General features: G+C 38.8%; 1 protein-coding gene across 8 annotated transcripts in view; it reads left to right on the top strand.

Moving 5' to 3' along the window:
- The window catches only part of WDR64 (WD repeat domain 64), a 150941-nt gene that overhangs the window by 4011 nt on the left and 119820 nt on the right, over positions 1–27110 (top strand). For 6 of the 8 annotated variants that reach the window (XR_008501183.1, XM_054478906.1, XM_054478925.2 and 3 more), the window contains exons 2-6: positions 4197–4327; positions 14826–14928; positions 18888–18991; positions 22550–22579; positions 23839–23949. Coding sequence is in view for 7 of the 8 variants with exons in the window: in XM_054478906.1 (XP_054334881.1) it covers positions 4197–4327; positions 14826–14928; positions 18888–18991; positions 22550–22579; positions 23839–23949 (479 nt within the window). In the remaining variant the exon portion in view is untranslated. The remainder of the gene's footprint in view (positions 1–4196; positions 4328–14825; positions 14929–18887; positions 18992–22549; positions 22580–23838; positions 23950–27110) is intronic. The other 2 variants (XM_054478916.2, XM_054478939.2) reach the window with 2 other exon arrangements.

The following is a 27110-nucleotide window of genomic DNA, read 5'->3' as shown; positions in this document are numbered from 1 at the left end:
AAGGAACTAAGAACTAGAGAGAATGTTTTTAATGGAACAGGGTCTACCTCAAAAATGATATCAAGTAGATTGAAGGAATTTGTTCAAAAGTAATCTTGTGAATGACCTGGTGGAATTAATTTTATCCCAGGACAAAAAAAGTCTCATTATCCTCATCCAGTGATATTTACAATGAAACTCATATCTTGTACCAGTTGGTGTAAATAAATATAAAACAGCTAAGTAACTGTTTAGATGCCTCATGAGATTTTCTGACTCAATATTACCAAAATAGAGTGCTTTATTTTCCCCAACAATCTTCTTCCCATTGCCTTGCTTTTGGTAATAGATCAACATTTGCTGAGTTTTGAAACTGGAAACCTGAGTGTCATTCTAGAACCAGGTATCTTAACCTTGGCACTATTGATGTTTTGCTAAATAATTATTTGTATATATGTGCGTGTGTGGAGTTGGGGGGCTAGGGTGGGGGCTGTCTTATGCATTGTAGGATATTAAGCAGCATCGTTGGCCTCTACTCACTAGATGCTAGTAGCACACCTGCTCCTAGTTGTGACAGTCAAAAATGTCTCCAGTCTTTGCCAAATGTTTGTGTGGGGGTGGGGGGATGGAGGTGAGGTGCAAATCTCCCCTGGATAAGAATCACTGCTCTAGATTCCTGCCTTTCCTTCGCTTACTACTTCTGCCCCCAAAACTTCCAACCCACTAGCATATCTTTACATTTCTACTACTTCTGACCATATCTTACCATCTCCACTACTATCTCTAGGGTGCCACTTACCATCCAACTGGGGACACTTTCAAGACTGAAAGAGAATGTTATTAATAATTTTAAAAAGAGGCATAAACGAGACTTCCCATGGCAGCCCAGGATGTGCAATCACCCTCAGTGTTACCCTGGCCCAAACCTCCATTTTCTGAAGCCTACACTAATGCAGTTGCCCTCCTCTAGTTTTACGTCTTTCCATCTGGCCTCGTAGCAGCAGCAAGTGTGCTTTAAAATTTTTTAAAGGCATATTATATCATTTCACCCCATAAAACACCCCAACGACATCTTACCATCATGCTTAAAAGAAAATACCCGCTTCTGACTCTAGCTCTGCCCTCCTTCACCCCTGGTCTCACCTCACAGCACTTTCCGCAGTCCTCACTGTAGGTACTTCATACCTACTGACCTTCTTGGAACATGCCAAGCCTGTGCAGTAACAGGCCTTCATGTTGATCAGCCTCTGCCTAAAAGGCTCTTGTCTAGCTTTCTATGTGGCTGACTCTTTTTTTGCTCATCAGGTCTCAGCTTAACTCTTTTACCCACCTCCTTAAAGAGGCCTTCCCTGAGGTCTACCCCTACCGGCCACTACCATACAATTCTATCACAGCTCCCTACTGCTTTCCTTTTTTGTGCTTATTCTACAACAACTTGTTTATTTTAACTTTGTTACTGAGCTTGACATACATATAATAAAGCCCATAAAATGTACTCTTCTTAAGGAGGTAGCTCTGTAAATTTGAACCTTGGTAAACACACCTTTAGCCACCATCCAGATTAAGACAGGGAACATTTCTAGCGTCCCAGAAAGTTCCCTCATGCCCTTTTGCAGCAATACTGCTTTTCACCTTATACACAGGTAACCAGTCACGTAACGTCTATCTTTATTAATTAGCCTTGCCTGTCACAATCTGTAAATAGTTTGTTCATTTGTTACTTTTCTGATTTCCCACTATAATATAAGCTCCCTGAGGGCAGGGATCTTGCTTATCTAATTTTCTATTCTAAACCCAATGCTGGCTCAGTTCTTACACATAAGAGATACTCATTATATTTTTAACTAAATAAAACCATCTGATCTTCTCTATACAGTTTGAGAAAGCCTCACATCTAATTCCTTCTTGTCCTTAGATTCAATAGTCTTACCCCAGGGAATCACCAAATTTGACAAAATCAAGATTCAAGCAATGGTGTGTGTGTGTGTGTGTGTGTGTGTGTGTGTGTGTGTGTGTTTACATACAGTTCAAGAACCAGTTAAGAATTGCTCGCCAGGCACAATGGCTCACATCTGTAATCCCAGCACTTTGCGAGGCTGAAGTGGGAGGATCGCTTGAAGCTAGGAGTCTGAGACCAGCCTGGGCAACATAGTGAGACCCCGTCTCTACAAAAAATAAAATATTACCTGGGCGTGGTGGTGGGTGCCTGTAGTCCCAGCTACTTGGGGGGTTAAGCTGGGAGGATCACTTGATCCTGGGAGGTAAAAGCTGCAGTGAGTCATGATTGTGCCACTGCACTCCAGCCTGAGTGACAGAGCAAGATCCTGTCTCAAAAAAAAAAAAAAAAAAGAATTGCTCTTTGCTCACTTCCATCTTCCACTCAAGATGAATTCTACCAAAGACTCCAATGGTGAAAATTTTTACAACAGGAAAAAGGCAATTCATTCTTGAATTTTTGCATTCCTGAGCAAAACTCCTAAAATATGTTAAACAGAAACCATGGAGAATGTATCAAACATCATAGTAAAATAGTTTCTTCTTATTTAGTAATATTTTAGCCAAAGGCCTGATTATGTTTGCAAACACAAGATCTTTTTTTTTTTTTTTTAAGTTCAGGGGTACTTGTGCAGGATGTGCAGGTTTGTTACATAGGTAAACGTGTGCCATGGTGGTTTACTGCACAGATCATCCCATTACCAGGTATCAAGCCCAACATCCATTAGCTATTCTTCCTCATGCTCTCCCTCCACACCCCCACAACCCTATGACAGGCCCTACTGGGTGTTTTTAGCCACCATGTGTCCTTGTGTTCTCATCATTCAGCTCCTACATATAAGTGAGAACATGTGGTATTTGGTTTTCTGTTCCTGCGTTAGTTTGCTAAAGATAATGGCCTCCAGGTCCATCCATGTCCCTGCAAAGGACATGATCTCATTCCTTTTTATGGCTGCATAGTATTCCATGGTGTATATATACCACATTTTCTTTATCCAGTCTATCATTGATGGGCATTTGTATTGATTCCATATCTTTGCTATTGGGAACAGTGCTGCAATGAGCATATGCATGCATGCATCTTTATAATAGAATGATTTCTATTCCTTTGGGCATATACTCAGTAATGGGATTGCTGGGTCAAATGGTATTTCTGCCTCTAGGTCTTTGAGGAATCACCACACTGTCTTCCACAATCGTTGAACTAATTTACACTCCCATCAACAGTGTAAAAGCCTTCCTCTTTCTCCCCAACCTCGCCAGCATCTGTTGTATTTTGACTTTTCAATAGTAGCCATTCTGACTGGTATAAGATATTATCTCATTGTGATTTTGATTTGCACTTGTGTAATGACCAGTGATGATGAGCTTTTTTTCATATATTTGTTGGCCACATGAATGTCTTCTCTGAGAAGTGTTCGTTCATGTCCTTTGCCCACTTTTAATGAGGTTGTTCGTTTTTTTCTTGTAAATTTGCTTAAGTTCCTTGTGGATGCTGGATATTACACCTTTGTCAGATGGATAGATTGCAAAAACTTTCTCCCTTCTGTAGGTTTTCTCTTCACTCCGATGATAGTTTCTTTTGCTGTGCAGAAGCTCTTAAGTTTAATTAGATCCCATTTGTCAATTTTTGCTTTTGTTGCAATTGCTTTTGGTATCTTCATCATGAAATCTTTGCCTGTGCCTCTGTCCTGAATGGAATTGCCTAGATTTTCTTCTAGAGTTTTTATAGTTTTGGGTTTTACATTTAAGTCTTTAATCCATCCTGAGCTGATTTTTGTAAATGGTATAAGGAAGGGGTCCAGTTTCAATTTTCTACATGTGGCTATCCAGTCCTCCCAGCACCATTTGTTAAATAGGGAACCCTTTCCCCATTGCTTGTTTTTGTCAGGTTTGTAGAAAATCAGATCGTTGTAGGTGTGCAGTCTTATTTTTGGGTTCTCTATTCTGTTCCATTGGTCTGAGTGCGTGTTCTTCTACCAGTACCATGCTTTGGGTTACTCCAGCCTTATAGTATAGTTTGAAGTCAGGTAGTGTGATGCCTCCAGCTTTGTTCTTTTTGCTTAGGATTGTGCAAAGATGAGGTCTTTAAAATGCAAATATATCTGGCTTTTATAGATTGAGATAAGAAAATAGGAGGTTAGGAAATAAAAAATGTAGCTGAAATACAAAAGGTAGTCCTTGGAATTTGATGAAAATGGACTGAACTTTTTTCAATGCAGATGCAATTGGTTATGACAAGTTTTATGCATCAGTACAGAAGCTCTTTGGTCCAGATGTGAAGAATCAAGATGTGAAACGCTTTTACAGGAAACTGTGCAACAACACGGATGCATCTGCAGACTGGTGTGAGGTAGACTCATTTCATGTTCATAATATGAAATCCAGGTATTATTTTTCTAAGTTTGGAATAAATAAGGAAAACAAAGTGTTACTCCCACAGGGGTTGAACCACAACGTGCATGTGTCAGTTTCAATACCTACACCCATTAAGACATGGCCACTGCCCACAAATGAAAAGTGGGTAAAGTAGGTAACTATTTAGCTGTATTATTAATAAACAACTCTTAAATCCTTTCAGACCAAGCCACCAGTTGGAAGAGCTATAAATGCCTCTAACAACAACGAAGATTTTAATGGTCTTCATTTCACTTTACATGAGATATTTCTTTTCAATGGGTTCAATGTACACAAATTTTCAGTGCATCCAAATTATTAATATAAGAGAAGAGGCTACAATTGACTACCTGTTATATTCCCTGAGTTGTTTTCTGATCACCATGGTATTTATTCTTAAAAAAATTACACATATCCATACAGAGAAATTAAATAATTTTTATAAATTACCTGGTTCTTTAAAAAAATAAATAGAAATAGTAGACAAAAGAAAAAGTAAGAGTCTAAGGGATTTGAATACCACATTTTATAAGCCAATGGATATGTATAAGGAGAATTTAAACCCAAGACACAGGAAAAATACATCTCTCTCAAATATATACGGAGCCATCTCAAAATCGACCACATTAGGCTAAAAAGAAAATATTAATAAATTCTGATATAATAAATTAGAAGCCTAACATAAAAGATAGCCAAATCCCCCACATCACCCAAATAAAAAACAAATTAATTAATTTTAGGAAAAAATTGCAAACAAAAAAAGTTTCTACAAAGCCCTTGAGGAATATATAATTCTCATGTTGTATGCATGTTTCTATGATGTAGGAAAAGCTGAAAAGCTATCCAGCTCACTTTATGAAGCTAAAATAACACTGAATTGAACATAGACAAAATGTCAGAGAACTATAAGCTAATTTTACTTATAAATATAAATTCTAAACTCCTAAATAAAATGTTAACAAGTTGAATCCTGCAGTGCATTAAAAATTATTTCCAAGTACCATTTACCCCAGCAAAGTAAGGGTGGTTCAATATTAGAAAAGCCAGAAACATACTTCATTTAACAAGTCAGGGGAGAAAAAATAATATGCTAATGTCAATCCAAGGTCAGCAAACTAAGGCCTATGGGCCAAATCTGGATAGACAGCCACCTTTGTTGTGAATAAAGTTTACTGGAACACAGCAATGCTCACTCATTTACAAATTGGCCATTGTTGCTTCTGTGCTACAATAGAAGAATTACATAGTTTTGATAGAGGCTGAATGGCCTGCAGGCCTAAAATATTTACTACCTAGCCCTTTTCGAAAAATGTTTGCAGACTTCCAACCTTAAAGCAAAATTAAAAGTAAAAAAGATGTCTAATAAGAATTCAATAGCCATCCTTGCTTTAAAAAGAAAAATAATCTTAGCGGGATAGAAATAATAGAAAATTCCATTAATTTGAGAAAGGAAACTGACTGTATTAGGATTCTATTGCTACTGCACTAAATTATCATAAATTTAGCAATGAGAAGAAATACATATCATAGTTTGCATGGATCAGGAGTCTGGGACAGTTTCACTGGGTCCTCTGCTCGGGGTATCATAAAGCTGCAATCAAGGCGTTGGCAAAGCTGGGTTCTCATTTGGAAGCTCTGCTAGGGAAGAATCTGCTCCCAAGCTCATTCAGGTTGTTGGCAGAATTCAATGCCTTGCTGTTGTAAGTCTAAGGGCCTCAGCTTCTTATTGACTGGAGGCTGCAGGCATCCTTCTTGTCCTAGAAGCTGCCTGCAGCCCCCACTATGTGGCCCTCTATACTGGCAGTTCACAACTTTGCATCTTCAAGGCCAGCAGGAGAATTTTTCCCTCCATAGTCTGATAAGAGGAAATTTTATATAATGTAACATAATCATGGGAGAAACAGCTCATCATATTTGTCATATTCTCTTAATTAGAAGTAAGTCACAGTTTCCACCATATTTAAGGGATAGAGATTACACAAAAGTGTGACTTGTGTGTGTGGGAGGGAAGAGGAGGACATTTTAGAACAGGTCCAACATAGAGACTGACCAGAAACATATTTAAGCAAGGATCATATTTATTGCTGAAATACTAGACACAACCCCATTAAAATCAAGAACGAGAAAAGGATGCCTATTCACCACTCATCGTCAACACTTTATTGGAGGTTGTAAGCAATGCAAAGAGAGGGGAAAAGGGCAAGAAATGGAATTGGTATGTAATCAATTATTTAAAAATACAAAATTCTCATTATTTGTGGATATTCTACCAAGAATATCCAATAGAATTATATGGCAAACTATTAGAACCGAGAGGGTTCAAAAGAGTTCGAAAAAGATACATGGAAGAATCAGTAATTTCCACGAACACCAGCAATAAACACCCCTCTCTCTCACCAAAACTAACTAGAAAATAAAAAGATTCCACTCACAAAAGCAACAAATAGGAGAAAGTATCATGGGATAACTCTATTGAAAAAAGACAGCAGAATAATAATTGAGAGGCTCAGTTTGTAAAGATACCAACTGTTCCCGAATTGACTTAAAAGTTTAATCTCATACTCCTTGCTGTTTCACACTGAAACATGAAGACAAGGGGAGAGCTGGCCCTGACCCCCGTCCCTTCTTTTGCCATTACTGGCTCCATCTTACATCATGAGGGGCCATATGCTCACATATGGGCACCCCAGCCCACATGTCTAAGCTCTTCCATACCTTCACCTCCACAAACACTATCCCTTGGCCACCCCCTCAGAGCTAGAGGTGTACACACCAATGGTGTGCAACCCACCCTCATATGGTGGATAAGAGGATTCACAGGCCGGAAAGTAGACTTGGCCCCTTTGGGGAGAGAATTCTGGGGTTCGAGGAATCTAGGGCATGGTTTAAAAGCATTGTTATGGACCCCTGGTAGACAATGGCCCATTAGCTTCCACAGAAGCTAGATGTGGGGCCTTCTAAAGCTGTGCTGTCCAACAAAGTGGCCGCTAGCCACATGTGCTACTTACATTTAAATTAAGTTAGAAATTCAGCTCCACAGCTGCACTAGTTACATTTCAAGTGCTCGATATTCACATGTGGCTAGTGGCTATTGTATTATACAGGACAGATTACAGAATATGTCCATCATTGCAGAAAGTTCAATTGGACAGCATCACTCTAAAGGCATAAGCCCCTTGGCCTGGGCCTAAAAGCAACACTGCAAGTGGAATCATAGCTATTTTTTTTGTTGCTTTTTGTTTTTTTTTTTTTTTTCTAGATATACTGATTCAATAAAGTAGAAGACATAAATGTATTTAACAAGAGCTCTTAGCCACCCAAAGATTTTGAGAAATCAAATGAAGGGTGAAACAGTCAGCTATTTGCAGCCACACAGAAATGACTGTTTTTTTCCTAAATTGTGTAAGTGTACAACATGAATGCATTGTTTTGTTTTTTATTCCAGGATCTAATCTCTATCACACTTTGTAAACCCTGTGGATATTCCCCCATAGATCGGTAACTTGAATGCAATGTCATTAAACTTGGGATAGATGTGATTTTGAGAATCACATTTTCTCACTGTTCTCTATTTTCTTATGAATATTTCTCACACACTCAGTGGTTTATGTGCATGAATTTCTAATGTAATCACTTTGGGCCACTTAAAATATGAAAATGTGTGTCTAACCAATGTTTCATGTCAATATAAAAAATTATGAACATTTAGAAATTAGAAAAGTCTGTTCATATTTTATTACACACTTAGATTCAGAAAAGCAACGCTCTGAAGATAGCCCATAAATGCCAACAAATGAGACAAAGCACTCTGTGATAAATCCATTTACATGGAATTCTATAGTAACTGAGAATTTGGTCTCTGAATGAAATACTACAGTAAATCCGATTTTGTTTGTTTGTCTTACAGATGAGGAAATCAAGCCTCATTGTCTCTGACATCTGCTCCTCTTTCTCTTTCTAGTTAGAACATCATAATCTTCCTTCATCTGTAAAATGTCTTCTTTTTTTCAAGCACCTTCTTTTCAGGTTCTCATTTAATCTTCACAATAGCCACGCAATGTAGATTATGGAGGATATGTTATTGAAATGATAAAGATGAGAAAAATCACAAAAAGGTTAATTGACTTATCTAAAGCTGGACAGAAAGTCTGTTTTGGTCTTGGGGCTGAGATTTTTCTCCTTCTTTATGTAGTAAGTTCATGTGACATTATCCTGGGGCCAGTTGCGGTGTCTAATGCCTATAATCCCAGCACTTTGAGAGGCCAAGGCAGGAGGATTGCTTGAGCCCAGGAGTTTGAGATCAGGCTGGGCAACATGGTAAGACCCTGTCTCTATGAAGAAGAAGAAGGAGAAGGAGAAGGAGAGAGAAGAAGAAGACTTTAAAAAAACAAAACATATGACATTATTCTGTTACATCACTTGGGTTTCTATAAATTGTATGCAAGTTTAATAGAAAAACTCATGGCCAGCTTCTGGCACACTGTATGTATATAAAGAATCACTTGAGGTTTTAAAAAAATGGGGCAGGAAGGTTCTTCTTTTATTTTCCTGTCATTTTTCTCAAAAACTATTTGTGTCAATGCTCCTAAGGGGCATTTCTATTTCAAGCCATGTGACCTAAACTTTCTGGGCTTCAGATCCATCATCTGTAAAATGGAAATTCAATTCGAGGAGACTAACTTCATTTCAGTATGGATTACCTAGTGTTCTCTTAAAGAGTTAATATTAATCTTATCAGGTAATAAAAACACGATTTATTCTTTTAAATTCAGGCACAGACATACCAATCTTGTTCCAAGTACAAATCTCTTTGTGGTAGCAATGCCACAAAAGTTTCACCTTCTTTTTCAAGATTTTTCGATGCAAAGACGCTTGGAGAATTTGAAATTCATAGAATAATGAAATCTTATAACTCACCTAAACATTATCTAGACCTACTCCTTCAATTTATAATGAAAAAAACTTAATGTAAAGAGATCAAAAGAAATATGACTGCCTTAAGTTTATAAAGCTAGTTAATGGAAGAGTCTGGTGCAGACACAGTCTACTTTTCTTACAATGTCATGTTAGTCTAGGTTTCCAGTGGGCAACTTATAAACACATTTTTTTAGGAGCACACTACAAATTAATCCAAAGAAGAGGCATACCACACCATATGGAATGCCTATAATTATGTTCCCTCCCAAAAGTGAATTTAAAGTGAATTATTATAAATCTAAAATTATATTTGCTAACTTCAAAAATGTTAAAAGAATGTTCCAGGATAGGTTAAAAAATAAGCTGCATGCAGGTTTTTATTTTCTTCTATTGGCTTTTTTATTTTCTCCATATGTTCTACAATGAACATATGTTCCTTATATAATCAGATAAAAATGAAGTTAAAAAATGAATCACTTAAAGCATGGAGCAAGACTTTTAAATAGCATAGTTAAAATAAAATTAACACTCTAATAGTCATAATATATATATAAGTGATAAAATACTCAAATCTTGTCACAGACAAAATTACTACACTGAAACTGAAAAGGTCGAAAGAGAAATTTGAGATCCTAGAGGCTATGGCTCATCATAGGAGAAACGGGTATTTGCTGCTCTTTAACAACATTATTTGCTTGAAACATTCCCTTTCAAAATGTAAAACTTTCACTGTTGCTTCTGAAGGAGTTTATCTGGTATAATACCTAAATTTTTCTCAATAAATTCAAGTAATTTGATATTTGTCATATCCTTTGGAAGTTATCATTTAGTAAGCATTGTAATAGTTTGTTATTTACAAGTGAAAGTAACAAAATTTATTATTGTCATACGAGCATATGTCCACAATCTGCCATCTACCTACATGTAGATGTGATTATAAAATATATGCATGATAAAATGCATAGCTGATGTGTTGTTTGGGTAAATAACAAAAATGCTTAATGCGCAGTTTTAAATTAGCAAGGAAGATACTTGAATTCTGTTTCCTGTACTGTCTCTGGAAAAGTTAGGAATTATAGTTACTCAAATGTTGACATTGATTGAGCTCCTACCTGGCACTTGGTGCAATCTAAGTATGTGCTAATCTTTCTCATTACTAAGTAATCTAATCATGCACTTCCTCAGTTAATCCTTACAACAGAGCATAACATGGGGATTATTACTGATTATCCTTATTTTACACACGGGAAAGACTCAAGTACAGAGAAATTAAGGATCTTGCTTGAGGTCATGTGACTAGCAGGCAGTAGAACCAAGATTTGGACCCATGTCCAATTCCTAAAGCACTGAATACTTCCTCGCATAGGATATTGCTCCTGAATTTCTTCACATCTCTTCTTAGACACTTGATGCCTTGGCACTATCCCCACAAAATTAAAATAAAGTTAAATGGCTGTCTGTAAACTGCTCTTTGAGTATGAGTATCATTGACGTAGGAGACATAATTTCAAAGTAGATGATAGCATGTACGGTGTGGAGTTCTCCCATCTCTGATAAACACTGGAATTCATTAACGTAGAAACAAAGAATCATCATCACCATTATCATTACACATTCTCTGAAAATTATTATTTCACACTATTCTCTGAGGTTAAATTTGCTGCCAACATTTATCAATTGTCTATTTTGCATAAGTCCTTTAAATTGTACCAAGTTGTGTTTATAAAATGAGGGTGTGACTGGCAGAATTCTGAAGGTGCCCGTCTTCCCCAAGATTCCTGTCCCCTGGTTATTCCATCAAACATGAACATAGACACTGCTGGGAAGGAGCTTTGCAGATGGAATTAAGGTACTAATCAGTTAACCTTAATATAAGAAAATTATCCTGGATTATCTAGGTGGGTCCAAACTCATCATATGAGTCCTTAGAAACAGAAGAGGAAGAAAGAAAAGAGATTCCAAGCATGATGGGGGACTTGAAGCTCCATTGCTGCTGCTGAGACATAGGAGGGCCCATGTACTAGGACTAGATAGAGACCTCTAGGAGCTAAGGGCAGTACAAGCTGACAGCCAGCCCGGAACAGGCCTTCAGACCAACAATCCCAATGAGCTTGGAAGTAGATTCTTTCCTGAAAGTCTCCAGCAAAGAATACATCTCTACTGACACCTTCATATTAGGAAAATGAGAACCATACTGGACTTCTAACCTACTGAACTGAGAGCCAATAAGTTGAAACCATTGTTGTTTTAAATTGCTACTGTTGTGGTAATTTGTTTCAGCAGCAATAGAAAACTAATTCATAGAGGAAAAGTGTCAAAGTTCAATAAACGTATGTCTGCTGTTACAACCAACAGAAAACAAAATGTAGCTAAAAGAGGAATTCAAACTAAGGAGGTGCAGCACTTGGAGAAGGAAGCTAGAGAAGACAAAAGCAAAAATAGGACGCAGGTTTACTGTATTATCTGTAATTGACTTTGGAAGGTGTTTTTGTATTTTTGTTTTTAAGATGGGAGAGATCTGCACTTGTCTGAATGCTGAAAGGAAAAGTCAGTAGACAGAAATATGTTGAAGATTCTGGGGAAAGTAAAAGAAGACAGCCTCTGGGCTGGGCGTGGTGGCTTACGCTGTAATCCCAGCACTTTGGGAGGCCGAGGGGGGTGGATCACGAGGTCAGGAGTTCGAGACCAGCCTGGCCAATATGGTGAAACCACATCTCTATTAAAAATACAAAAACTAGCTGGGCGTGGTGGCAGGATTGTGGAAATATATGATTGAGGTGACAGACCACCAGTTCTAAACTGGGTAAGAAAGGAAGCAGTAACCACAGGGAAATGACAGGTTAGGAAGGAATTTCCCTCTCAGGGTCTGATTGTCTGTAGGAGTCATATAACTTTCTCAGCAAAGTTTCATGCACTATCAATTTATTGACGTGCCCACCTGACTAATCTTATCAGAAAAAAACAGTCTCATCCTTCATGGACTGATGGTTTTAAAATACTACCCTTGGCCGGGTGCGGTGGCTCACACCTGTAATCCCAGCACTTTGGGAGGCTGAGGTGGGTGGATCACAGGGTCAGGAGGTCAAGACCAGCATGGCCAATATAGTGAAACTCCATCTCTACTAAAAATACAAAAATTAGTCAGGTGTGATGGCACAGGCCTATAGTCCCAGCTACTTGGGCAGGAGAATTGCTTGAACCCAGGAGGTGGAGGCTGCAGTGAGTCGAGATTACACCACTGCACTCCAGCCTGGGTGACAGGGCAGGACTCCGTCAAAAGAGAAAACAAACAAACAAACAAAAAAACTACTACCCTTAAAGACAGCCTACTGTTCTCATTAGAGGCTGTGGTGTGGATATAACATATCATTTATTTTTCTCTCTTCCAAGAGGCCTTCTCAGTGTAGGCTTTCCAATGATAACAATAGCTAATGTTTTAAAATGATCAATGTAGGCTTTCCGATGATAACAATAGCTAATGTTTTAAAACGATTACTATATTTTGGGCATGCTGCAAAATGCTCATTTTGACATGACATGATGCCATCCATTATGTCATTTAAACCTCAATAAAACAAAAACAAAAACAAAAACAAAATTCAGAAGTTTGTTCTTTTATTCTACTGATGAGGAAGTTAAGACTTCAGAAGGTGAAGGTATTTTTCCAAGTAATGACTATCAATTCATTGTACAGTCTGAACCCTGACCCTGGACCACCTGACTCCACAGCACATGCTCTTTGCCATAAAGTGGTATTGTGGGTTCCAATGATACAGGGCTGAGGTACAGATTGATACATAATTGTTAACTGAATAGTGCATCTGTGAATGATGACAAAGATTGCAGTAACAAAACCTTCCTGTCCACTCCAACATAGGTCTATTAATTTTCCTTTTCTTTTCTCTGTCCTTCAGAGGGAATTAGATATTAAACCTAGAGGGTTTTGTACCCATAAAAAATGAGCAATGATTTCTGAGAAGATAATAAGTTAAGCTTTTATTGAGTGCTAATTTTGCTGGTGGGAAAAAGGGAAAATACAAGCAAGTCTCGGTGAGCCTGATTTTCCCACAGAAGGGAATCTAACTGTGGGGAATAATTAGGGCAATTGTATGTTGGGAGGTTTGAATGTGGGGGAATGTACATGAAGAAGTGGTAACATTTGTGAAGCAACTGCTGACAGGATATATATTAAAATATTAATATAATGTTAAGCCATCATCTAGCATCTAAATCAATATTATTAAAACAAACTGGCATATTGCTGGTTTTGATTTATTTCAATTCAGTCATTTAGTCACTAGTTCCTTTAAACTCAAAGTAGTCTCTCATGAAAAGCTTGTTAGAAATGCAGATTCTCAGACCCACTCCAGACCTACTGAAGCCAAATCTGCATTTTAACAAGATACCCGGGTGGCTAGTATGCACACTGAAATTTCAAAAGGACTCCTCAGTTCATTTCGTGCATTCAACTTTATGAGAAATATTGATATACTAATTATATGACTTTTATAAGCATTTTATTAATTTAAAAATTTAAGTACATAATTATTTTTAAGTTCGCTCATTAATTTATAAGAATTTTATTTCTGTTGGTTAATAAGACAATTAAAGAACAGCTATCTTATTTTCTTCATTTTTCAGAGTTATATAATTTGACAGTTTATTCACAGATAAGAACTCTTTTCTTCCTCACAATTTTTTTTTTCATGGTAATTTATTCTCATGCAATGCCTAGAGAGTAGGATTTGGAACACTTAAGGAAACTCTTAAATTCCCACCAACAGCCATAAAAACTCCCCCAACAGGGATAAAGAAAAAAAAAATCTAGCCCTGAAAAATTCATGGAAAATGGGTAAGATAGTCATTTGAGAGTGGCCAAACTCAGTGTCAAAGTTCTTAGCTGGGGCCCTGCGTGATGAAGACTGATTTGATTTCCAAACAAGTGCCAGCTCCGAATAGACCTATGAGTCTGAGCGTCAGTTCTATTGAAAAGAAAAATCAGTAACTGCTCAAAAATCATGCATTATCAGTATACAGTTTGTTGAATATATTAAACCAGGGGTTCTCAACCCCACCAGTCCATGGACTGTTAGGAATTGGGCCGCACAGCAGGAGGTGATCAGTGGGGGAGACAGCATCACTGCCTGAGCGCCGCCTCCTCTCAGATCAGCAGTGGCACTAGATTCTCATAGGAGCGTCAACCCTGTTGTGAACTGTGCATGCAAGGGATCTAGACTGTGTGCTCCTTATGAGAATCTACTGCCTGATGATCTGAGGTGGAAGAGTTTCATCCCGAAACCATCCCCTGCCCTGGTCCGTGGAAAAAGTGTCTTCCATGAAACTGGTGCCTGGTGTCAAGAAGGTTGGGGACCGCTGTATTAAACTGTCTCCTGGTATAGGGAACCCCCTGACATTCACAAAGCAAGGTGCTGGCTGTTAATCCTAATTAGCTTTAAATTCAGCCGACATGGAATCTGCTACTTTATAGCTAATTCTGAGACATGGTGCATATTTATATGTGCTGTTTGGGATTTCAGATCTTTGGATACTTCTCCTCTGAAGAAGATCCTATTGCTTCCCAGTTGGATGAAGAAAATTTGGTTTTCTTTGTGTCTAGAAAACGGCGAATTTTAATTTCAGGTGACATTTTAATTTTCTCTTCCAAATTAGTATGAGTTTTAATATTTTCCTCAAGAATATTGGAACTATATGTTTCCATAGAATCACTTTTAATTTTATGTATTTGTTCAATACTTTATCACTGGGTGTCGGAGGTGGTGAGAGTTTCATATGCAGTATCAGAAGAAACTCTACTACTGTTGAAATGGAAATATTATAATTGCTTTGAAGGACACTAAATAGAGAATGTGATGGGAGAAAATTCACATTTTCCTGAAAAGGCTCAGACTTCCAGTCAAACCTCTCTGCAATGATGTCACAATAATGCATGCTCCAGTAAAAGAAGTCATGTTTCTTTTAAAATATTCTTAAAATTAAGTTTTTGAGTTTTCACTAAACGTGACTCTTCCATTCACTCTCATCTACTCGGGATTGCGGCACTATTCACAATAGCAAAGACTTGAAACCAACCCAAATGTCCAACAATGATAGACTGGATTAAGAAAATGTGGCACATGTACACCACGGAATACTATGCAGCCATAAAAACTGATGAGTTCATGTCCTTTATAGGGACATGGATGAAACTGGAAATCATCATTCTCAGTAATCTATCGCAAGGACAAAAAACCAAACACCTCATGTTCTCACTCATAGGTGGGAATTGAACAAGGAGAACACATGGACACAGGAAGGGGAACATCACACTCTGGGGACTGTTGTGGGGTGGGGGGAGGGGGGAGGGATAGCATTAGGAGATATACCTAATGCTAAATGACGAGTTAATGGGTGCAGCACACCAGCATGGCACATGTATACATATGTAACTAACCTGCACATTGTGCACATGTACCCTAAAACTTAAAGTGTAATAATAATAAAATAAAATAAAATAAAATAAAATAAGAAGTTTAACCTGACATCTATTGAGAGCTTGGGCCAGTCATGGGGGGGCACTGTCCCAGTCTGGGAAGTCCCCAATGTATGTGTTCTTCATTTTCAACTTTGAGCCTGGGACCCAGGACCTCCCATCCCTCTCCACTCTTAACACCTTGGGGTTTCTTCTCCTTCTTCCCTCCATGGTGGGAGGAGGTCAGGAAGAGGGAAGACAAACCTTCAAACATACTCCTGTCTTCCAGCATTTCCTCCCATATTCTGAGATGAAGGTCAAATGTGATGTCTCTTAAAAAAGTACCAGGAGGCTGGGCACAGTGGGTCATGCCTGTAATCCTGGCACTTTGAGGAGGTCAAGGTGGGTGGATCACCTGAGGTCAGGAGTTCGAGACCAGCCTGGCCAACATGATGAAACCCTGTCTCTACTAAAAATACAAAAATTAGCCAGCCATGGTGGTGCACACCTGTAGTCCCAGCTACTTGGGAGGCTGAGGCAGGAGAATCGCTTGAACTTCAGAGGTGGAGGTTGCAGTGAGCTGAGATGGTACCACTGCACTCCAGCCTGGGTGACAGAGTGAGACTCTGTCTCAAACAAACAAACAAACAAACAAACAAACAAAGCACCTGGAATGCTTTGTGAGCCAAACCCACCTTCATCCTTGACTCTTCCTTAGTCCAACCACTGACCTCAACAGAGCCTGGCCTCTGGCCATGGGAACTATAAACACACACACACACACACACACACACACACACACACACACAGAGACACAAAAGGGCTGTCCCTGCTGCCACCACACTGAGCTAAGGAGGGGCCCCAGAGCAGGGGAGAAGTGTTGCTGGCAGTCTATGTTAGAGCTTTACAAGTATTTTTCTAGATGGCAGCCATATTCTACAATTCATTTATCATTCAACAAATATTTGTTAAAGTCTACTATGTAGGCCAGATGCCTTTCTAAATGCTAGAGACAGAGTGGTGAACAAACAGACACAAATCCCTGACCTCATGGAGTTTACATTCCAATAGGGAGAGGCAGACAATAGCAAAAATTAAACAAGTAAAATATACAGTATGTCAGATAGTAATACATACTATAGGACAAAATGTAAGCAGGTTGTGGGGAAAATAAAGCAGGAATGTGGGAAGGAGAAGGTGGTTTGAGGATGGGAGCATGGTGTTTGATAGGGTGGTCAGGGAAGTCCCTCCCCACTGAGAAGGTGAAAAAGATCTGTAGAAAGTGAGAGAGCAAACCATGCATTTCAGATAGTGGGGAGAGTGGTGGAAGGTAAGGTTGGAGAGGCAACAGTGGGAGTGGGGACAGATGTATTGGGACTTGCATGACATGCTGAAGACTTCTGAATGAGGCAGAAAGCTACAAGGGGGCTGTGGATAGAGGAGAGGAGTAACCTGAGTTATCCTTTATATTCTTTTCCAGCTTCTGCATTTAAAATAGTCTGTACTCATTCATGTCCTTTGTAGGGACGTGGATGAAGCTGGAAACCATCATTCTCAGCAAACTATCGCAAGGACAAAAAACCAAACACCGAATGTTCTCACTCATAGGTGGGAATTGAACAATGAGAACACATGGACACAAGAAGGGGAACATTACACACTGGGGACTGTTGTAGGGTGGGTGGAGGGATAGCATTAGGAGATAAACCTAATGCTAAATGACGAGTTAATGGGTGCAGCACACCAACATGGCACATGTATACATATGTAACAAACCTGCACATTGTGCACATGTACCCTAAAACTTAAAGTATAATAATAATAAAATTTAAAAAAAATAGTGTGCAGTGTGGAAGGGGTGGAAGCAGAGAGAATGATGGCGACTTGCAATAGGGCAGTGTTTCTCCATCTTTTTTTTAAATTACTAACCCCTAAGGAGCCTTTTTAGATTTTTTGTTCCTAATTGCCTTCCCCTCTGCCTTATCCCGCTCCATGCCATTTTAATGCCTCAGGTATTAATTATTAAGTGTATCCAATTATATACTACATGCATATCTGTGCTTTCTGCACAAAAAGCGTAAAATGGATTCGTGTTCTCTCCAAGAACTAATTTGTACCCCTTTGGGGGCAATATCTTCTCTGTTGAGATACATGGATGAGGGTGGTAATACTAGGGTATGACACCTGTTCACCTGCCTTTCTTTCCTAAGAGTTTGCAATTATAAAAATTAAGTGCCCTGGAAGAAATTCTATATATATATGGCTTTATCATTCAGTACATGGCCATAGAAACATAAAAGTGTCTAGCTAGTCTTTTTTTTTATTTCAAAATGCACTTTTTTTTTAAGTCTTAATGACAGCCCTAGTTTCATTCTTTTATATTGAAAAGCCTGAGATGGTACTAAGCTTTTATCATGCGTAAACCACAATGGTGAGAATTCAAAGAAAGGAGTCCTAAAAGATGTGAAATATCTCAAAAAAGAAATGATTCCAAACGATGTTTAGAAAACGTGTTCTCTGTGAAATATGCACATGCACGTGTATGTGTAGGGGGTGGGTGGGTGTGTGTCTTGCCTTTTCTCTGGGAATTAATGTACCACATTTAGTTAGAAAGCTCTATATATGCAAATTAGTATCTCTGAGGATCATTAAAACACAATGGTTGCTGGGTTTTAGGTTTTATTCTACTTTAATTTTTAAGTAACTTGGGGCTTTCTAGCAAAAAAGCTGGCAGTTTATCTTTTTTTTTTTTTTTTTTTTTTGAGACAGGGTCTCGCTCTGTCACCCAGGCTGGAGGGCAGTGGTGCAATCACAACTCACTGCACCTCAACCTCCTGGGCTCCAGAGATCCTCCCACCTCAGCCTCCCGAGGAACTGGGACTATAGGCATGACCCATCACACTCAGCTAATTTTGTATTTTTGGTAGAGATGGATTTTGTCATGCTGCCCAGGCTGGTCTTGAACTCCTGGACTTGAGCAATCCACCTTCCTCAGCCTCTCAAAATTCTGGGATTACAGGAGTGAGCCACTTGTGCCCTGGCCATATCATCTTTTTAAAAAACGAATCTAACAAATGAGTTTCAGCACCTTTACTGCTGAAAGTTGAAATGAATATTATGCTGTTGACAGGTAGTAGAAGACGAGATGTGATTAAGAGCATTGTCAAGATACCTCACCTGGATTTACTAATAACAGCTACTCAGAAAGGATTAATAACAGTTTTTAATAACCAGGTAATTTCTTTTTCTTTTTCTTTTTTTAACTGAGTGACTCATTTTACAATAACCAGGTAATTTAAAAGCTTGGATTTCTCACCCCTCCCTCCCTTCCTTCCTTCCTTCCCTCCTTCCTTCTTTCCTCCCTTCTTTCCTTCCTTCCTTCTTTCCTTCCTTCCTCCCTCCCTCCTCCTTTCTTTCTTTCCTTCTTTCTTTCATTTCCTTCCTTTTATTCCTTCCTTCCTTCTCTTTCCTTCCTCCCTCCCTCCCTCCTTCCTTCCTCTCTCCTCCCTTCTTTCTTTCCTTTCTTCCTTCCTTCCCTCCCTCCCTCCTTCCTTTTCTCCCTTCCTCCTTCCTTCCTCCCTCCCTTCTTCCTTCCTTCCTCCCTCCCTTCCTTCCTGCCTTCCTTCCTTTCTCCCTTCTTCCTTCCTTCCTCCCTCCCTTCCTCCCTCCCTTCATCCTTCCTTCCTCCCTCCCTGTCCTCCTCCCTCCCTCCCTTCCTTCCTTCCTCCCTCCCTTCTTCCTTTCTCCCTCCCTCCGTTCCTCCCTCCCTTCCTTCCTCCTTTCCTTCCTTCCTCCCTCCCTCCCTTCTTCCCTCCTTCCCTCCCTTCTTCCTTCCTTCCTCCTTTCCTTCCTTCCTCCCTCCCTTCCTCCCTTCCTCTCTCTTCTCCTCCCCTCCTCTCTTCTTCCCTCCTCTCTCCTCCCTTCCTTTTCTCTCTTTTGGTTTGTCTCTGCATTATGCATATGTATCAGGTACAGTGGAAACCATAAATTATATTTTAGAGTTATTCCAAAAAACAAACCCAAATATTTAGTAATGAGGAGATGGCTGTGCCCTGTGGCAATTCTTTGAAACTGGTGACTGCATTTGGCATTGTTCCTCAGGGTGTCATATGGAACCATGTGGCATCAACACAATTAAAACTTGATCCTGGACAATATCTCAGTTAAAATCAGAAACACTGACAAGCAAGTGATTAATAAAAGGTCCCATCAGGAACTTTGGACTTGAAATAAAAATGAATTGCTCAAATTCTAGCCCTACTGTTTTACTAATTATGTCATTAAGTAGGGAGCTTAGTGAGCCACTTACATCTTTCACATCTCTTTTTCTACATCTGTGGAATGAGGACAATAAAACCTGTCCTCCCTGAAAGGATTGTAGTGAGGGTCAAATGAGAGAATGAGTGTAGAAACACTTTACGAGCAATAAATTCCTACATGAATGTAAGGCTTTGCTATTATCAATGTCATTTCTAAATTTGTAAGTTTTGGACTTTCACTTTAATGGAATATGTTACAATATACCCTACATAATATTTTGCTATGAAGATAAAAGATGAATCTTTGGTGTTAATTATTTTAAAAATCCTAATGATTAGTTCATTTCCAACTAGAAACAAGCTTTATGCAAGTAAAATACCTTTGAAATAATCATTATGTGATTAAAATTTTATCATAATTTTCAGTTCTTCAGTAATCTCCAGCTCAGGAAATCTTTCAGAAGTTGACGTCACAGACAGCCAGATTCTGTCAGAGGAGGGGGCTGTGTGGGCCCTGGAGGTGGTGCAGTGAGGGATGCAGAGTGTGGGCATGGAGTCTGGGCTCCAGCCTCGCACTAACACTTACAGCTGTGCGTGTTATTTAATATCTGCATGCCCTGGTTCCTCATCCCGAATCATAGACTTTCTTTCTTGCTGTTTAAGTGAGTTAATACCCATGAAGTGCTTAGCATCATTAGAGTTCCTCAGTAAATGTTGGCAATTGCTATAATAAACAAATAATGTGAAAACAAAAATGAATTTGCCTCATTTAAATATTAAAACCTTCTCAATCTTTTTCTCTTGGTGCATTATTTCCCTTCTCTGTTGTTACCTTTATTACCTCAAAAACAGAACTAAGATGGTATCTAGAAAATAACAGGAGAAGGAAAATAATTGTGTGCATATTAAAATATTCAGAATGATGTGAAATAAGTCAGGTGGCATTATCACATTTCCAGAGATGCTTTACAAACACGCACATACACACAAAAGCTTACAGATGGGCACGTGTATACTCACAAACGTGCAAACACATATGTTTTTTATAAGATAATGTAACTGGAGAAAAAATGGCTAAAAAATTAATGGTTTTGTTTTGGTTTTGTTTTTTTGTAGAAACAGGGTCTCGCTGTGTTGTCCAGGCTAGTCTCGAACTCGTGGTCTCAAGCCAACCTCCCACCTCACGGCCTCCCAAATTGCGGGGATTACGGGAGTGAGCCATGCCCGGCCCAAAATTAATTATTTTAAGATTTGACACAGCAGGAATAAATATTGTTTTGATTGTTGCAGCCTTACAAATATGACACATCATGTGAAAAAAGTTAAGCTGGAAGTGTAGCTCACAGGAGTAATTTATTAAAACGTAGCCATTAACAACTCAAAATATCTTGGATTAATTCATAATTTAGGCTCTATCTGAAATACAATAAATATAGTTCAGGATTTTCTTGGTGAGATAAACATTAAATGTTATTAATAAAAGTATATTTTTAGTATCTTACCAAAGTAAGAAATTAAAAATTCAAAATATATCTATAGGGATTATGAAACTTTTAAAGAAGCTGAGAGGACTTTAAACAGGTGACTTCCACTAAAGATATATAGAGAGAAAGAGAAGCAGAAACCACAGGTGGTCTGTTCGGCTACTCACCGGTTTTCCTACAGTGATGTATTTTTTCCATCTAGAAGTCAGTCCCGGGTTAGAAAAGCCTTTTTGAACTCTTCAGATGAAAGACAGTCTGTGGGTAGCCATGACTAACAGCTTTAGTGATCTCTCTGATCTGCTTTCTCTGTTTCACATAATCCGTTTCTTCTGGGCCGCTGTTTCCTAGATACTTCTCAAGGCCATCTGAGTATGTAAAAGAAACAAGGTCATTGAAATACTTCAACTACTTGCCTTCATCTTGGGAGCAATTTCCATGCCACAAGAGTATGAAAGGCTGCTCATATATACACTAGCTCTCTGCATGGGATAAATCTGTGGTTCTTAACTGGTATAGTACCCAATGCATGATATTCACTCAATAGGTGCTTACTGAATAAAAGAGGAGGCCCACTGGATAAAATGTTCTTTGAAGTCTCAACTTGGAGAGATAACTTTAAACGAAACAATGGTAGTTTTTCTCCATCACTCTATTAAATATTGATCTATTTAGCATTCATGTAACTACTCTTGCCATTGCTGTTAGATTATTTTGCATTCCTATTTTTTGGGCATCAAATGTTGCTCCAAACAACTAAAAAAAATGTGATGTAGTTTGCATAAAGAAGGAAGACAATGATTAGTGAAGTGTTAACAGCACAGTCACCAGGTTTAACAATGAGCTACAGAGGTATAAGCCTTGCTCACAGCAAACAGTGTGCATTATTCCAGAGCTAGATGTTTCAGAAGGAGAAACAGGGAGGAGACTTACAGAAGGTAGAATGACAACTGAGATTAAACCAAGAAGATACTGTGTTGTTTTAGAGTCAGCATTCTCATCTTTAATGGTAGTGCCAACTAGGTTTCATTATTCTTTTCCTTTGTTCATAGATGAGAGTTCAGACCAGCACCAATGTTACAGTAAGTACACTTTAAAAATTTCTAATTAAGTCAAAGTTAGGGCTATGATGATGGCTCCTTCACAATTCATTAAAATCTCAATGAAGTACTGAATAGGCTCTGGGTATATGTTTCATATATTATAAATTTATGTTTACTGACTAGGATCAAAACTAAGCCTTGAGCAACAGCAAAGAGGACCCAGGTCTTGCTTTCTGGAGCTAAACTGACTGCAGAGAATGTCTTGGAAACTGGTTACTCCTTGGAAGCGTCAATTTAAAAGCTTCTGAGTTTTTCTGAGCATCTGCTATTGGAGAATGCAAAGAATGGACACAACCCAAGTTGCAAGAACAAGGAACTAGCCCATGGAAATAATTAGAAAATATTTTTATTTTAAAGTTGAAAATAACATTAAAAGTTTGAGTACAATTTTGTGATTTATTTAATCCACATCATTAATCGGAATAGTAATTGCAGCAGATGTTGTAAAGCTACAGTGACTGGCTTGCAGAATCTCATTACGGATTTATGAGAGCTGGGAGAATGCTGGACTTTTTCATTGCTTGCATGCACTGAATACTCTGAACTACAAAGGAGGGTGCCATGCTGCCTGGCAAAAGAGTCTGGATTCTCTGTAAACTTCTGAACCTCCATTTCTTAAACTGAAAAAAAAAAAAAAAAAAAAAGCCAACACTGGAATTTCTAACAGGTTTTACAGAAAGTTAGAGGCCATGCCTGAAATGCATGCAGCAGTCATAAATGGAAGCTTCTGTTTCTGTTCAGGAGTGTGTTGTTGATATTACACATCCTAGCCATGCCAGCATGGTGTCTTTAGGTAGGACACAAGAAATTCTCCTTGGGCTCCACTTATCATGGACCAGGTAATTACTAAGGTCTTTGTTTTCTATCATGGGGACAGGGCTCGAGAGCTCGCTTAATCAGTGCCCTAAATCTAGTCTCCTACTGCCCATGTGAAGAAGCAGTCTCACAGCAGTGAATAGTGCACAAAGATGCTCCAAAACTGCTGTGTGCTTCCAGGGAGCAATCCTATCACTAACAATCGTTCTCCAGCTGCTAGTACTGAGAAACTCAGGGTAAGGGTGAAAGGGGAAAAGATGGGAGCCTGTATCCCAGACACTCAGACAGGATGTACTGCAAGGCTTCTCTGTAATAAGGCAGCAAAATGGGGCTTTTAGTGTGACTAACCTGCTCTTTGGTGACCATCACCAGGTCATAGAAGGAAATGCATTATATTCCCCAATTCTCTGCTTTTCTATCAGGACACCTCCTGGATTACAGGGTGTGATTACCTCTTGCAGCTGAAACGAATCGTAGCCACAACCGAAAGGACCATTATTGTCTGGGATTATAAAGCTCAAGGGAGCAGCCAGGTATTGTGCCAAGAGAAATACTCAAAGAAATGAGATTGTCTTTTCAGTAGTGGTACGATATGAGCAATCCACTTTCTCTATTGAACATCAGTTCCTTCATCTATAAAATGAGAGGATTTAAGTAAGTAATCTCTTAGATCAAGTTCAGCATGTATACTCTCTAATTAAAAGGGACCATTGTTTTCATTTAGTGTATATTTTGTTCAGTGGGGGTTGGGTTGTTTTTGAGAGAGGGGGTAATTCCTTTCTTCTTTTATGCCCTTCTCTGAATCCAAGTATTATCTTTCTTTGGGTATACTCAAGTTATCAAGTTGAAATCTTTTCTCCCGAGTCCAGCTTCATTAGGTAAGAAAATTACTAAAATCAAATGTCTAAGTCTGGCAAAAACATCTAATGAGGCAGCCCTTCAGTGGCTGAGATGTTACCGCTTAACCAATCTATAGTATTTATTGAGCATTTGCAGACACTTAGAAGTAAGGATTATGTTCTCTGCACTCAAACAAAACTCAGTCTTGAAGTTCCTCATGAATAAATATAATATATAATACGATGATACAGCAAATTATATGGTGCAACGGGGACTCAGGGAGGGTGAGATCACTGAGCACCGAGGTTATTTAAAAATGTCTTCAGGAAGCAGACTGACTTCTAAGGACATGGAGGATTAAGAAATAAATTAACCTTCCTTCATGCCTTGCTTGTTCCTAGCCTTGGTAAAAAACTAACCTTCCTTTGCTGTTTGTTCATAATGTTGTAACCAACTAGTGATGCCAGAATAATTTTAAAGACAGCAGCTTGTTGGTCAACATACTTTATTATGTGCTGTGTTATAGACCAGGTTTATTAATTTCCAAACCCCTAAACTCCAAGATCCTGAACTTTGATCATAACCTCTTCTCCTAACACTGTTCTGTTTTCACTCTTGCTTTTCAATCCCATAGAAGCCTTTAGTTCCTTGAAAACATCATGTTCCAGTCTTCACTCCCCCTCAACTCTTCTCTTCTTCCCTTCTTGCCTACACCCTCTGGGGGTATCATCTGAGCTGGTCAGCCTCACCCTTCATTCTCTTCAATCTTTGTCCTTCAACCTGGAGAGATGTCCTAGCCCTTCTCTGCTCCTTCACAGTGGCTAAGCACTGCTGAAAAAAAACAAACAGTGCTATATGGCACAATTACGAACTTGGGGTCTGCAGACTCAGCTGGGCTCTCAGTGGCTTCCATCAATCTCTTTCTGGCCCTAACCAGCTCTCTGGCCCATTTCTTGTAAGTAATCCACAATTTCAGTATTCTTCTCAGGCTTCTCCCTCTAGTAGATGGACTTGCACTCTATTTTCCTGCAAAAACTGAGTCTACTATCAGACTTGTCCTCTTTCAAATTCCAGTGCTGTCACCTACAGATTTAACTGGCAACCACATCCTTACTTTCGTCCTCTCTCTGAAGGCAAAATATCCTTGCATTTGACACCCCCTCCCCTCCTGTCTTGGTCAGGACAAGGCTCTACAGCCTCTTCTCTCTCTCTCTCTTTAAAAATTGTTTAAATTTTTTTATTTCCATAGGTTTGGGGGGAACAGATGGTATTTGGTTACATGAGTAAGCTCTTTAGTGGCGATTTGTGAGATTTTGGTGCACCCATCTCCCAAGCAGTATGTACTGAACGCAATTTGTAGCCATTTATCCCTTACCCCCTTCCCACCCTTTTCCCCAGAGTCGCCAAAGTCCATTGTGTCATTTTTATGCCTTTGCATCCTCAAAGCTTATCTCCCTCTTATGAGTGAGAATATGTGATGTTTGGTTTTCCATTCCTGAGTTACTTCACTTACAATAATAGTCTCCAATCCCATCCAGGTTGCTGTGAATGCCATTAATTCATCCCTTTTTATGGCTAAGTAGTATTCCATTGTATATATATACCACAGTTTCTTTATCCACTCGTTGATTGATGGGCATTTGGGTTGGTTTCACATTTTTGCAATTGCAAATTGTGCTGCTATAAACATGAGTGAGCAAGTAGCTTTTACATATAAGGACTTCTTTTCCTCTGGGTAGATATCCAGTAGTGGGATTGCTGGATCAAATGGTAGTTCTACTTTTAGTTCTTTAAGGAATCTCCATACTGTTTTCCACAGTGGTTGTACTAGTTTACATTCCCACCAGCAGTGTAGAAGTGTTCCCTTTTCGCTGCATCCACACCAACGTCTATTATTTTTTGAGTTTTTGATTATGGCCATTCTTTCAGGAGTAAGATGGTATCATATTGTGGTTGTGATTTGCATTTTCCTGATCATTAATGATGCTGAGCATTTTTTTCCATATTTTTGTTGGCCATTTGTATATCTTCTTTTGAGAACTGTCTATTCATGTCCTTAGCCCACTTTTTGATGAGATTGTTTGTTTTTTTTCTTGCTAATTTGTTTGAGTTTCTTGTAGATTCTGGATATTAGTCCTTTGTCAGATGTAGATTGTGAAGATTTTCTCCCACTCTGTGGGTTGTCTGTTTACTCTGCTGGCTTCTTTTTGCCATGCAAAAGCTCTTTAGCTTAATTAAGTCCCAGCTATTTATCTTTCTTTTTATTGCATTTGCTCTTGGATTCTTGGTCATGAAATCCTTGCCTAAGCCAATGTCTAGAAAGGTTTTTCCAATGTTATCTTCTAGAATTTTTGTAGTTTCAGGTCTTAGATTTAAGTCTTTGATCCATCTTGAGTTGATTTTTGTATAAGGTGAGGGATGAGGATCCAGTTTCATTCTCCTACATGTGGCTAGCCAATGATCCCAGCACCATTTGTTGAATAGGGTGTCCTTTTCCCACTTAATGTTTTTGTTTGCATTGTTGAAGATAAGTTGGCTGTAAGTATTTGGATTTGTTCTCTATTCTGTTCCATTGGTCTATGTGCCTATTTTTATATCAGTACCATGCTATTTTGGTGACTATGGCCTTATAGTATAGTTTGAAATCAGACAGTATGATGCCTCCAGATTTGTTCTTTTTGCTTAGTCTTGCTTTGGCTATGCAGTCTCTTTTTTGGCTCCATAAGAATTTTAGGATTTTTTTTTTCTAGTTCAGTGAAGAATGATTTCACTCTCCTGCTAGACTCCTTCCTCTCAACCTCCTCTTAATCTTCCTCTCAATCAATTCAGGTCCCAGATCAAATGTCACTTTCTC

Source organism: Pongo pygmaeus, chromosome 1 (genome assembly GCF_028885625.2).
Source record: "Pongo pygmaeus isolate AG05252 chromosome 1, NHGRI_mPonPyg2-v2.0_pri, whole genome shotgun sequence".
Classification (NCBI taxonomy): domain Eukaryota; kingdom Metazoa; phylum Chordata; class Mammalia; order Primates; family Hominidae; genus Pongo; species Pongo pygmaeus.
Note: the sequence above shows the minus strand (reverse complement) of the source record. Positions and strands in the feature narration are given on the sequence as shown.